This window comes from Rhopalosiphum padi, chromosome 2 (assembly GCF_020882245.1).
Source record: "Rhopalosiphum padi isolate XX-2018 chromosome 2, ASM2088224v1, whole genome shotgun sequence".
Taxonomy (NCBI): Eukaryota; Metazoa; Arthropoda; class Insecta; order Hemiptera; family Aphididae; genus Rhopalosiphum; species Rhopalosiphum padi.
In genome coordinates, this window is record NC_083598.1 from 67142183 (window position 1) to 67156796 (window position 14614).

The following is a 14614-nucleotide window of genomic DNA, read 5'->3' on the forward strand; positions in this document are numbered from 1 at the left end:
GATTTTGATAAATCTATAAGTATCTAACTCTAACATGTGCATTATAGGTAACTAGACTATACACCGTAGCAGTGAATTATTTATTATACTTAATAAAATTAAAACCAAATTATTCACCAATATTCATAAAAAACTTCAACAATTAAGTTTCATGCTTCCAATTTTTCATATTATTGTGGCAAAACATAGCAGATCGAGTAATTATATTGTTAAACACATTTTACATCTATTATGATTGGTATGCAAATGCCACAAATACACAGTATGGAACTAATGACATAGGTAAAGATTATGAATTTAAAATGATTTGAGAATTTTTGAATACTTACCATATGTTTACCGGTTTACTTTTATCTCGACCAACCAAACTTCAATATCTAAGTCAGACGATCTGATAACTATATAATGTTGTGTAGCAGTTAATGTGAATAGTTTTTTGGTAGGTACTAAAATACATTTAAGTTTTTTACTACGTTCCAAAGTAAACTTTAAATGTACACAAATATTAGTGTTGATATCCTTATAAAAACGAAATATCAGAGGGTCTACAATTTTACAACAGTTTAGGCTTTAGATTCTTTGCCTGGACTTAACTGAAAAATATTGTTATATATATTCAAACGTAAGTACGAGAGTGAGTAGGATATATAGGTATATTAATATAGCATAAAACATAACACTACTCGTTTGTCTAAATCGTTTAATGTTTCTAAAATAATAATAATAATAATAATAATAATAATAATAATAATGATAATAATAATCTAACTAAATATCGTATATACAAAGCTTTTCTCGGTTGACATCAAACGGTATACACACATTTATATTTATATACATGTATAAATTTATTTACATCGTAATAATCGTTTAATATATGATATATATATTCTGTAAATCATAATTTAATAAATTTTACAAACTATAATAAATTATCTCCGTAATATATATTATATATACTATATACAAATCTGAGTTCTAAACATCGTTTTCTGTACAAGTTCACGTTTTCGACTAGCTCATAAATAATATTCATCTATTTGTATTATATATATATATATTTTTTGTTTTTATTTTTTTTTTTGTATAAAATATGCGTTTTACATTGATGTAGACATTGTACGCACGTTTCAAAAAAATAAAAATAAAATAAAAACTGGTTGTTTCGAGTAAACACTACGTTGCCGTCGTATAATATGTATAAATGGGCATTATAGGCGAAAAGAGAAATGAACGTTTATATTTCACCTTTGTATATATTTTATATTTTTTTGTAGTTTTTTCAAGTTTTAAAATTAGAAGAAAAAAAAATTAAGAAACAATACATGAATATTATATTCTTGTACAAAAATTCGCGACGGTCGTCATATTATTATCGATATGCGAAACAAAACAATATAATAATATAATGTATATAATTTTAATTAGTTTAATAATGCTCGACAACGTTTAAGACTATATAATTATATACATACATACATACATACATACATACATACCATTATAATATGTATACTGGCCATCTGTGAACGCGAGATTGCGTGCACATGTGTGTGTGTGTGAGAGAGTGTTTGTATTTTTTCAGCTTCTCATTTTTAACGGGAATATTAATAGGAACTATGAGTATATATGTATATCATGTAATAATATGTATATTATAAAATAATGATGATAATAATATTGATAGTAGTATTAATAATAATAATAATAATATGTAGTACTAATGTTTGTCATTCGCCGACCCTGCTGTGGTTAGAGTGCCCGGGGAACGGCAAATCCAATAATCACGCGTACTCGGATCTCCAACTAGCCTAGACATACAGAAAAACAAAAAAACCGTCAAAAAAGGTCACAAATATCGAACGAGACGAAATCAGTTTAATATAGTTTAACGACTAAAAATTATATTATAACGGAATTTTTTTAGTGTCGTTATTTCAATTTGCCATCGCTCAATTACGACGTTACTTTCCACTGAATGTACTCAATATTTACAGATAATTTGAGTAAACAGTTATAAATATAATTAATAAATATAATTGTACTGCAGCGTGCTTACCATTGCGTTTGACGATGTGGGCAACCCAAGTCCGGTGAGCGACGCCATGTGATGGTGGTGCGGGTGTATGGGCGCGGTGGGTGCGGCTGGCTGCGTGGCCTGGTGATGGTGATGGTGGTACATGGCCGCGGCCGCAGCGGCCGCGTGGTGATGGTAGTGGCTCATCGCCGCGGGGTGCGGGTGCAGGGCCGCGGACGCCGGGTGATGGTAACCGGCGCCGGTGCCATCGCCGCGCATCATTCCGGATAGTGACAGGCAAGCACCGCCGCCTCCACCACCACCTCCGCCGATGCCACCACCAATTCCTCCACCCAGGCCACCGACTATCGAACCCTTCTTCTTCTTAGACTTGGACGACAGTTTCCGGTTCCGTGTCTGTATGCCTTCTTTTTTCATCGTCAACGGCCGGTTAACCTATAACAGAAAAATAAAGAAATTTAATGGCGATCATTGATAATCGTTGAACGATAAAAATCGTTATCTGTTTAAACAATAACAGATGTTGTTTACGGGTAAGAGAAAACTATAGGTACTCATTATAATAGCATCACGAAAATAAGTAATTATATTATTTATATGTTTAACGATATATTGGTTCAACCGTTGAACATCAACGCTTCTCTTTCTCGGCAATTACTGAAATACTTCTAGTGGACGAATGCTGTCATCAGGAAAAATCAGGAAGTTCCATACGACCAACAGGCAGCTATTATATAACTTTATAAAATTATGAGCATTTTATTTTTGAAACTAAATTTGGATTTGAATACGTATATTTTAAAATTATATTTCTAACAAACAATAATACATTCTCAACGTCATATTCTAAGGATGATACATTTAAATCTCCCCTACACCGAACGTATTTTAAATTTCCAATTTTAGGAAGAGATGTGCAGTGCTTTCGGTGAACTGTATACTCCACGCTGTCTTTCATCACCGGTCCCACAACAGTGCGCTTTAATCCGCTCGTCGCCGGTCTATAATATACGCATCAGAACGTAAAGGTTATTGTAATATAATAATATGATTATTATATACAACGTCGCGCGTCACACGTGATATCTGTTGAGTCCCTGCGAGTGCGGCTAATTCGCCAAATCCAATATAATAACGGATTCGGTACGCGCCGCCGAACGCTTTGCGCGGCCCCTGCACAATGGTAATCGATTTGCGGAAGAAACTCCGGAATAAAGAGCAGGACGGTCGCATTATCGTGTCAAACGAAATACCGTCGACGACACAATACCTGCGTTTATATGTAAAAAAAAAGAAACCGTACCTATAATATGTTTAGGTTTACAGAGTATCAATCTTCATATTATTATTATTTATATAATATATTATTATTATTATTGTTGTTGCTGCTGCTTGGGCCCCGGTGGTGTATACACATATTATATCGGTCTTTTGTGCACGCGTATACTGTTTCGTAGCCGCCGATAATAGGTTTTTTATTGTTGCGGCAGCAGTGTACATCGTCGCTGGATCAGCTGCCGCCAGCCGAGCCGGTATACGCCCATTCCCATTGATACGCACTTAAAAACGTTGTACCATATAATCCGCCGAGATCGCGAGTGTAATGTTAAAATGTATATAATATTTTCTCGGAGGCACCCTCTCGGAAAACGACCCTCGACACACGATGCACATATTATACGCGTGTGTGTAGAGAGGGACTTCCGCAATTTGGCGACATGCATGTATACGTATATATATATATATATATATATATATATATATGTACATTATACCTACAACGTACCGAATAAGTGTTTGTAAAACATCACGGTAATGTGTGCGTACACACGACACGGATTTCGATAAGAGGGATGGGGTTGGGGTTGAGGTTAGAGGTTGTCTCTCACGTAGACCGCGAAATCCTAGCTGTGATATACACCGCAAATCGCAATGTCGGCGCCGGGAGATGGTTTGGCGGAAAACGGTTTCTGAAAACGATCTACGCCCCCGCGAAAATCGGCAAAAGTAAACGCACTACTACGAATAGATGTATACCCCCGTGGCTTTACCTTTCGGTGCACTATTGTACATGGGCGCGGCGGTGACGATGACGATACGCGATTGCGTAAACGATTGTCGTCGACGGAAACGGTTCTATATAATGTTTCTCTTTTCTTTCTCCCGCGGCCCGCCGGGCACAATGGAAAGCTGTCGGGGTCGACGAAAACGGCGGTCATACACCTCTTCTCTCCGCTGCGTACGCGTAGAGCGGATAACGATAATAATATAATATGATATTATTATCATTATATTATTATTATTTTCGACGAGGTACGATATTGTGGACCGCGCGCGAGAGAGGAGAGAAAAATAACTATATACGCGACCCGGCCGACGCGCACAAGGTGTTGACCCGCGGTAGGGGATTTGGGTGCACTACATAATTTGACTTTTCGTTTACGTTGTATAATAATTAGTCATTAGCGGTTTGCGCACCGACGACCGGCGTAGGGGCACCCGCGGAGCGCCATCGCGACCCATTGTCTCGGGTGCGGTTTGTATATAATATTATTGTTGTGCGCGCCTATCCTCTACAGCGGCGGTATGGTACGTTATTGTTATAATGTATAGCTGGATATTATTATTATTATTATATTATTACAACGATCTCTCGCTGGCCGTCGTCGATTGACGGAATTGATTTTCTCGCCGAGGTCTGCACTACGATACGAGTAGATATATAGGTAATATAATATATTATTATCTTTTATAATAATACTCGAGGACATTATAAGAAACGATACAACAAAAATGACGTAAGTAGGCACACGACGATGATATCCTCAGTGAAACGAAATCGAATCGGAACGAGGTGGTCATGACGTGTCCTTTTCGAGTTTTTGGCACACGTTAGGTACCCACCGACGTATTTTGTGCGGGTCTTTCGATAATATTCACTACTCGTTACTCGAGAATACATGATTGTTGGTATTTAATAAATACTGCAATAATTGATTGATTGATTAATATTTTTATTTACATAACGCGATACCAGCGCAAAGCTTTTTATGATTATCGCACACGTCAAGTCCGAAGCGGCGCTAAGACGTCGGCGGCTGGACAGACGAGTCATCCACAGAATATGTACCCAATAAACAACAACGAGCCCGTGACGTGGAATAATGAGTATCGATGATATCGTATATTATATACAGGTAGGCTGCACAGTACTGACCCGTGTGTAATATTATATAATATATAAATCCGAGGAATTCGACTCCGAATATCGTAGCTGCGGCGACCCGTGACGACGAGACGGTTTATTTAACATTGTTTTAACATTAAAACGCCTGTAGACGACGATATTAAATTAATATATTCGAGACCACCCCTCGCACGACGTGTTACATACGTGCACACAGAGACGAAAAAAATCACAAACTGACCGTGAATAATGTTTTATCGGAATAATAATTTAATAATCAACGTCGTCGTCGTCGACGAGGGACGACATTTTATCGGACGATGACAAACAACGGCGTTTCGGCCGTCGTAACAAGATAATCGAGCATCGTGTATAATATAATATAATAAAAACATGTCGACGGGCGGTCCCGGTGCAGTGTATATAGGAACCACGTCAAAACCGCATCAGGGCGCGCACTCACTTACACACACACACACACACACACACACACACACACACACACACACACACACACACACACACATACACTCTATCAAACGCTATTTAGTATTTATATTCATACAATAATATAATCGGTCACGGTTTCAATATATTGTGTAACGAGCCTGCATCGTTTATTATATTTCCGTTTCGTTCGTTTTCCGAGTATACTCGGGTATACCGCTGCCGCGGCCGTCTGTGAGTAGCACTCTTTATATCGCATCCACTCGATAAAATTGTCCATTTCATGAAAAGTTATCCTGGATACTGGATAGTTCATGAAATGGAAACATTTTTTTCCACTTAGTGAAATAATTAAAAATTTCATATTGTGAAATTTTTTTCATCAAATGGCCATCCACTTGGTGAAACAAAATATAATATTATACTGTCACCGGTTGTAATATAATACATAAACCATAATATACCACAATATTTGTGTTATTGTATTATTATATTATTATGATCAATATTATATTATAATTATATTATATTAAATATATGAATTGTATTAACATTTTATAAGATTTGGTACAACAAAAACATAATATACGATCACAGTCATTTTATTTTTACTTACTACTTTACGACAATCAATATCTGATATGTCTAATCTGCTTTACGACCAGGATTTTATAATATTGTATTGTTGTAGCCGTTGTTAGGTACACGCACCTATAATAAAAATGATCTATAGCCCTATAGGTGCCTATTCTGATGTACACTGTTTTTATATTCAATACATTGTACAATTCTGTGGTTACAACATATTATAGTTGTTCATTTTTTGTGGATTGTACCTATATTATGGAAAAGGGGTTTGAAAAACCGGAACAAGTAATTTCTTGTTGTGCCGTAGCAACGGGGCATCAATGGTAAGATTAGAGGGGGGGCACAAATATGTGCTGTCCAACCTTATGGGTATTAAACAATAATTTGTGATTTACAATAAATAAATAACTAAACATGACCATAGCGTTAATGCCACATTTTATAAGAATCATTTTAAATCATATGATGACCATTTGATGAAAAATATTACATGATATCACTCAGTGGGAAAAACGGTTTACATGGAAATGTATTTCATGAAATGGACAATTTTATCAAGTGGATGCAACATATCCGTGCATTGCACATGTTGTATTTTTTTCGTCAAACGTCTTTCTCTGGCGGCAGCGGACGTCCGATCTGACATTCTATATAGCTATATATATACACGACGGTATCTCGTCACCGTGGGATATCATCGTATACGTGGAAGACAACAATAATATTAATATACCGACCGGGTATACTCTACAGATTTTGGCAGGAAACACTGCCGCGGTTAGTATATTATAATACAAGGTGTACGTGGCTGCGGGCCGGAGGATGTCAAGATATATTCGCACGCACTCGTGACGACAAAGACAACGACGGCGGTGTTTGTAAATATTTCTCTTTTTCTTTTACAATATACTATTCCCCTCATCATTTTATTTTTTTTATGTCTCTCCTCTGATCCGTCATTGTCTTTGCACCGCGCGATGGCGTCTATTATACACACGCACAAGTGCGCGCGCGAGTTTGCGATACAGGCAATTATTATTATTATATTGTCGTGTGCGTGTGTACGCGGTCGTGTAAACGGGACCACACGGCGAGCTGTTTAAAAACTTTATATTATATATTATTATATTGAATGAACGACACTGTTTGTTACGCGACTCGACCGGCGATAGCGATCGAAGCGGAGAAAAATAGCTAGATAGGTAGATGTACTGTGATGAGTTCGAAAAAAATATACGATATAATAAGCGACGATTTCGGTCGCGGCCCGAGATTTCTGTGAATATTTTCTCCAATTAGCCCGTCGATGCGATCCTCGAGCTTGGTGGCCGCTGGCGGAGGGTCACAGCATCCCCGCGCGTTTAATGCACCGCGTCGTGTCGACTAATTGTGCGTGTATAAATATAATAGCTCTCCCCCGCGCCCACGTATTAAACGTCATATTATTATATTATTATTATAACTATCACCATCTCAGCTTCTTCATCATAGTTTGATTACAATCGTCGCGTAGACTCGCGGTATATTTTTACACGGAGCGATGATGAAACACGTGCGCATGTGCGTATAGCCGAGTCTTAAATGCGCACGCGGTCGATTTAAGACCAGTATATATATACATATATAAAGGGTGAAAAAAAACGCAAAACCAAATGGGTCATTAAACGGTTTAGTTTATAAGTCGGCGGTACACGCGTAGTTATATTTATATCTTACGAGGTTATATTATTATGTATACTGTACGCCGAAACGGGTGGCACGCTGCCGCCTGCAATGTCGGTTGGCAAAGTAGAAAAAGGGAGCGGGACCGGCCCTGGGGGTGTGTAATGTGTATATACATATTTATACGCACCTAAATGCGTTTCGGAAGTCGTCGGTGTATAGCGCCAAAAACCCTCTCGGCGTGGTTTGCTGCATGATATTATTATTATTATTATCATCATTATCATCATCATAATGTGCGCTTACAAACGACGAGGTTGGCGCCGGACGAACGGACGCGACGACAACAACGACAATAATGACGGCTTATATTTAGGTATACCTCCTATACAATACGTACCAGAAAGGGTAGGTTTTGTGCAGCGCAAATAAAGGACGTAGAAAATTCGCGAGTATACCTACAATACCACTATCACAAGTATATACAAAGGTTTAGTGTGAAGAAAATATGAAATAAAATAATATACTGACAATATAATATACCTATTATGCACGCACATCAAATAAAGTATTGAATTAAATTTATTTTTGAATACAGTTTGCAGCAGTGTTTTTTATTTGACCTGAAAAATTGTTGTCAACATTTTGACTGACAAAAAAATCTATTCAAATCCAAAAAAACAATGAAACATAAAAAAATAAGAGTACGCGTGTGCGCTAGGCTATCGTTAAATACCTATAATGATAAAACGTCTGTACACTCGTTTCTCGAGAAAGCTGCGCTCCGGCGGAGCTGCAGCTGCAGGTCATGTAATAATAATATTTAATGTGCGACGCAGTTTATTATATACTTTATATACGTACACGTACACGGCACGTCTAGTGCTCATTGTATGTGCCGAGGTGCAGAAAAATAAAATACGTTTTCTGTACTTACGTTGTGCAGTTTGTAGTAGAGACCGCAAGCGTTGCAAACGGGTTCGCCGTTTTGGTTTCTTCTCCACAGCGTCGTGGTGGACGTTTTGCAATTCGCACAGCTCGTCCCGGCTCTACGGGCAGCCGATTGCAAGGACTGTAAACCAAAACAAAACAATCGGATTAGTTCTCTTTTATGCATCATTTACCATACTATTATAATATGCTAATGTGCTAACGAACATCGGACCGAACACAAAACAAATAAATAATAATACGCTACGAGTTAAAATCGTTATCGAGGTTTGGGCGGCAACACACGGTTTATATTTTGATGTAGGTATAACTGCGAGATACGGAGCGTCGGTATTTCGAAATAACGAAAAAATGAGAGCCGTTATACGACCACTCGTGTGCCAAAAATATTGTGTATTATAATGTCGTCTCTCTTGATCAACAATTTCGTAATATCGATTATCGACGACGATTTTGTCGCGCTGAAAACGATTTGAATACCTACACAGGCCCTAGTATAGGTTACACATTATTAAACAAGCGTGCGATCCAAACGACTCGGTAACGTGTGTACACAACACAAAATAATGGCATAGTAATATTATATTATTGTTTGTCGTGTTCGTACATATATACGTTATGGCGCGCGTAATACGCGTGCCCTTCATAAATACTTCACGTGCACAATAGTACCTATATACACAGGTACCTACTTGGAGCAGTTAGTTAACGTGTACATATTGTCGTATACATACACAAACACACACACACACACATATATAATACATTATAAAACACGCGCCGCCCGGTAGTTATGATAATTAACAAAGGTTGTAAGTCGAAAAGATTTCTTCTCGTCCGAACTATTGTATCAATTAGGCTTGCGCGGTATGTTTGTATTCGAATTAAAAACATTCCACCGCATTAGCATAAAACAATTCTGTACGCGTTGTAAGCTGTCGTCCGTTCGAAATGTATAACGGCTACTGCGGCAGAGGTCTGAGGGTATACTACATATTATTATACTGCTGTGCGGCGTATACAGTAGGTACCTATAAAATATTACTATGTATAGACAGGCATGCCTAGTTAATTTAGTACAAACGTCTTGAAATATTTTTGTAAACAAAAAAAAAAAATTAAATGTTTAATAATTTCCATTTTTTGTATAATATATTACCGCACTGCCGCCGCTGCCGGATGCATTTTAACGTCTACAGTCGAAAAAAAAATGTGTTGTACAATGAATTCGTGCGCGGTGATAACATTTAGACCCGTTTTCCCCGAGACAAACCGGGAACAATAACCCCCGCCTCTTTCCTGTAATTACCGTTTTATTTAATTAGTCGTTGTATGCGTTTCCAGGTGTTTTGACCTCACCACGCGAGTAACGATTGTCTGACAGAAAAAAAAATGACAACTATACAATATAATATTATATAAGTGTATAACAATTCAACATTTATATTATGACGATATGAAAAATTCAAATATTTAATTCTATCATCTATAAGGTAAAACGATTAAAGTATTAAAAATACTGTGCTGCTTCAAAGTAGGTACTTACACATATATATAATATGGTAAATCGATACCACTATACCTGTATAATGTATTCGACGTATATACGAGTATATATATGCATACGGTTAAAACGTGAAATCGCTAAGTGGTATGAGAAAAAAATCACGTTAAATACCCGATAGGTGTCAAATTTCACAACAAATGTCATTCAAAAATGAATTCGTTTATAATATACGCACTCCACTACACAGTTTGTACATAATACAAATATATATATTATTTTTCGTTGAACCTAAAAGGTTTTAAGCTATTGAAATATTTTTATAGTGGAGACATATTAGAGTATTATAATAGGTAGGTACCTATACATAAAAGCGTCCATTAAATGCATCGATTTGGCGTGCACGCATCACAGAACGACGCCATCACCTTTTATATTACCTACATATAGATACGTTTTATAAGATATACCTATTATGGAGTTTTATTTTTCAACCCTCGACAACCCTATATCGAACGAACGTCGGAAAATGTCGAAAGGATTGAATAGCGAGTTTTGCTATTCATACTATACAGTACTTACAATAGCGTTTTTAACAGAAAACATGATAAATCCTGTGCAAAATATTGGCAAACGGAGGCAAATGCGACCATGGTCAGGTAGGTGAATATAATATAATGGCACGTTATAATATAAAAATATATAATATAACGGACACACGCAGAATGGTTCTTTTGTGATGCGCACGAATCGTGAATCTACGGTGACATTTACGGTTTACAATCAATAGAATATGGATGATTTGTTTATTTTTGCTCTATATCTTCTGTAGCACGAGTCTCCGATGGCCGTCGCTATCTCTCAATAGGTAGCCGTGGAGTTTGGGGAAACACCATATATATCGTTGTCATCATTCGAATGTTTAGTTCACCCTGTATATTGTGCAGTCCAGTTTACAAAATATTTTTATTGCCCGACGAACAAAGTATCTAAATATATCTCGCATATATATTTTAATATGTAATAGACCGCGGTATAGTGACGTAGTTTTTTTTTCCTTCAAATAATATAATAAAAGTTTGTCCATTGTTCTAAACTGCAGTAGGTCTCTGCCAGCGTATATTATACACAGTTATATACACATATACAGATATTATTGTAAGACATTAGTCGTTTGGAACGCGCAGAAAAAAATTCTAAACAAGCCTATTGTTTGACGAAAATCGCGTCCGCCACTCTTATAATAATAATAATAATAATATTATACAACGTGTTTATGGATTAGGCGCACGCATGTTTCCACGAGGTGAACGAGCGCATAACGATAATGATAATAATGATACCAGCTACGGGTATCTCAAATAATCAAAAGGTTTCTGTCGTAGTGTTGTGTAACGATTTTATGATCCGTTTTCGGGTCTGATTCCGCTGTCGCGAGATTGATTTCTCCGGCGCAGGAATTCCACGGGCGCCGCCGCACGCTCGACAACACAATATCCTATGGGCACCTCCTTCCTCCTCCGTAAAAATAATACTCGGCAGCGCATATCATATACCCACGTCTAATGCGACGGCGGCTACTTATACCGTGGTTCGAGTATATTATATACACGGACAGCGTAGGTACGTAGGCATACATAACCGATCGCGCGCACGAAACGACTTGTCCGATTGTCAATATTATAATAATAATATGTACGTGAACCGGACGTCAAGCAAGCGCGCGCTGCGCGTACCAATAATCGGATTGGTCTTGAACGGTGAGCACCGAAAACGGTCGTCCGAAAGTATATATATATATATATATATATATATATATATATATATATGTTTCAGCAGTGACTATAAATATATGTATAAATTGTCTATCTCGGGTACGAGACTTGGGCCAACGAGTCCATTAGAGGCTCCCGAGAGACGTAGGCGTGTGCGCGATATATACGCATCATACTTATATTTATATATATATATATATATATACACAACACAACCCCGCCGCATCGAGAAAAATAATAATATTACACGTCGCGTTTGTACCATCCAATTTGTGACTCGTCATTTTATATTTATTTTTTTTTCCTTTTCCTTTTCTTTTATTTTTCCTCCTTTCCTATTATGTACCACGCGCGCAAGATATCCGTAAACGGCACGTCAATATCATAATATCGTATAAGGTCCTCGGCGCGCGTGTATAATCCGACACGATAATAATATTGTGTTCGCCGATCCAATCATTTGATAAGTGTGCTGGTATTTTGATAAATGGACATACGACCGTGCGTGCGTGGCTGCAGAGACGCAGCGGCGGCGGTAGAATAATATTAATAATAATAATATACTCGTAATAACAACACGTTATATTCAATTTTCGGGACTTGATACGTGCTGCACAAAATTGTAGGAGACATAATAATATAATATAATACATTACGATTATACATGTAAGATACCACCACCGGTAACCGCGGTATAACGCCGATATATTTACTATGTGTTATACGCGCGTACATATTATTATAGTTGGGTCGTTCTACGACATACATTGTCAAGTATATAATATATTATTATGATCAGACCTTCTGCAGCGTGTGACTCGAAATTATGAAATATAGAATAGATTAATATTAATTGTTATATAAACGGAGTCGCGTATCTCGTGTGCCGGATAGCGAAATATTCTTCGGAAATCATTACGTCTCTGGTCGTCGACTATAATATTGTATAATATTATAATATACGGTGTAATTACTCGAGTCGCGCGCGCTGCACTAATTACCGTGAGATTTTGTCGTTAATCGCAACTGTGAGGTTATTGTTTTTTTACGCGTTTGGTTAATCGTCAACGGTGAAAGGTATGTAATACTGCCTGCACACAATTCTATATTATAGACTATAGTATATCACGACGGGACCGAAAAGCGCGACAATTTCTATGTATATATATTTATATAATCAAATTTAAAATATTATCGGGGCATCGCGGAAAAGTAAAAATATTCTGTCGGATTTAGCGTCCAAGTGAATATGGAATATATATAGGTATATATCCGCACGAGTAATGATCGCCCCGACGGACCCCGAGGACTCGATTGAGCGTGAGAAATTGCTAATAAGTCCTATCCACCCGATCCGGCACCCTCTCGTCGTCATAAATATGAACTCTGATCTACCCTATTATATAATACAGCTACGCGCGCCGCGCATAATAATATATCAAATCGCCCGTGCGGAGGAGGCGGCGACCACGTGACGACCGAATAAACCGATACCCGTGTTACCGCGGTAACCGAGGGCGATCTATAACGACATTGTAATCGCTGCACACACTCACGCTGCACGTGTAACCCACTCGCGCTTATACGCATAAATACTATATCATATTATTAATATTATTATAATATAATATAAAAGCGCACGTCGCGTATTGCGGCGGACCTATATATATATAGGTACATTTTACCACGGTATACGAGTGTTATACTGTACGCATAAATATAATATTAAAATATATTTTACGCGTATTAAATACATTGTAATATGCGCTAAACGGTCGTGCGCGAGTATATATAGAGGTGTACGTACCAGCTACGTCGCGAGATATCGAGACCGATAACGATATATAATTGGTGGAAAAAAAAATTAAGTACAAAAAACTTAATGGGTAGGTCTCTCTTCTCTCCCGTCTGTAATATGTGCTCGCGGTCGTGCGCGCGACGGCTACATCGAATAATGATGACGATAATAATAATATTATAACAACAACAGCGCAACGATAATAATAACCACGTAATGTAAGAAAAACGGCCTAGATCGCTTCGTCATGCACAATCAATTACGCTATTAGACGATCGTGACGGGGGGTGCAAACACACATCAAACAATTCATTAGGGAAAATTTTTTCAAAACTCCGACCGCACCGTCGCTATACAGCCGCAGTCGCGCGCGCCCGAGTACAATATATAATAATAATACGTCGCGACTCGCGAGACGGCATATTATTATTATTATTATTATTGTTGTACAGGCACATGATAAACTAAGATGACTACGACGACGACGACGACGACGACGAAGGCAAGATAATCCGTTCGTACGCCTCTTTAAACGGGTGAAAAAGACGAACATATTGTGTAATAATTGCGGGGTACCCATATCTATACGTAATGTACGCTTATGTGTCCACCCACCCCCGTCAGTGTTTATTATTCTATATCAACGCCCGCTCATCTCGGCCGT

The 14614-nt window shown here is 37.7% G+C and overlaps 1 protein-coding gene across 2 annotated transcripts in view; it reads right to left on the reverse strand.

Moving 5' to 3' along the window:
• Positions 1-683: 683 nt before the first annotated feature.
• Positions 684-14614, reverse strand: part of LOC132920127 (GATA-binding factor C) — a 57170-nt gene continuing 43239 nt past the window's right edge. For both annotated transcript variants that reach the window (XM_060982233.1, XM_060982232.1), the window contains exons 5-7: positions 8860-8994; positions 2060-2473; positions 684-1811 (exon numbers count right to left, since the gene is read on the reverse strand). In XM_060982233.1, coding sequence (XP_060838216.1) covers positions 1785-1811; positions 2060-2473; positions 8860-8994 — 576 coding nt within the window. In that variant the 3' untranslated portion in view covers positions 684-1784. The remainder of the gene's footprint in view (positions 1812-2059; positions 2474-8859; positions 8995-14614) is intronic.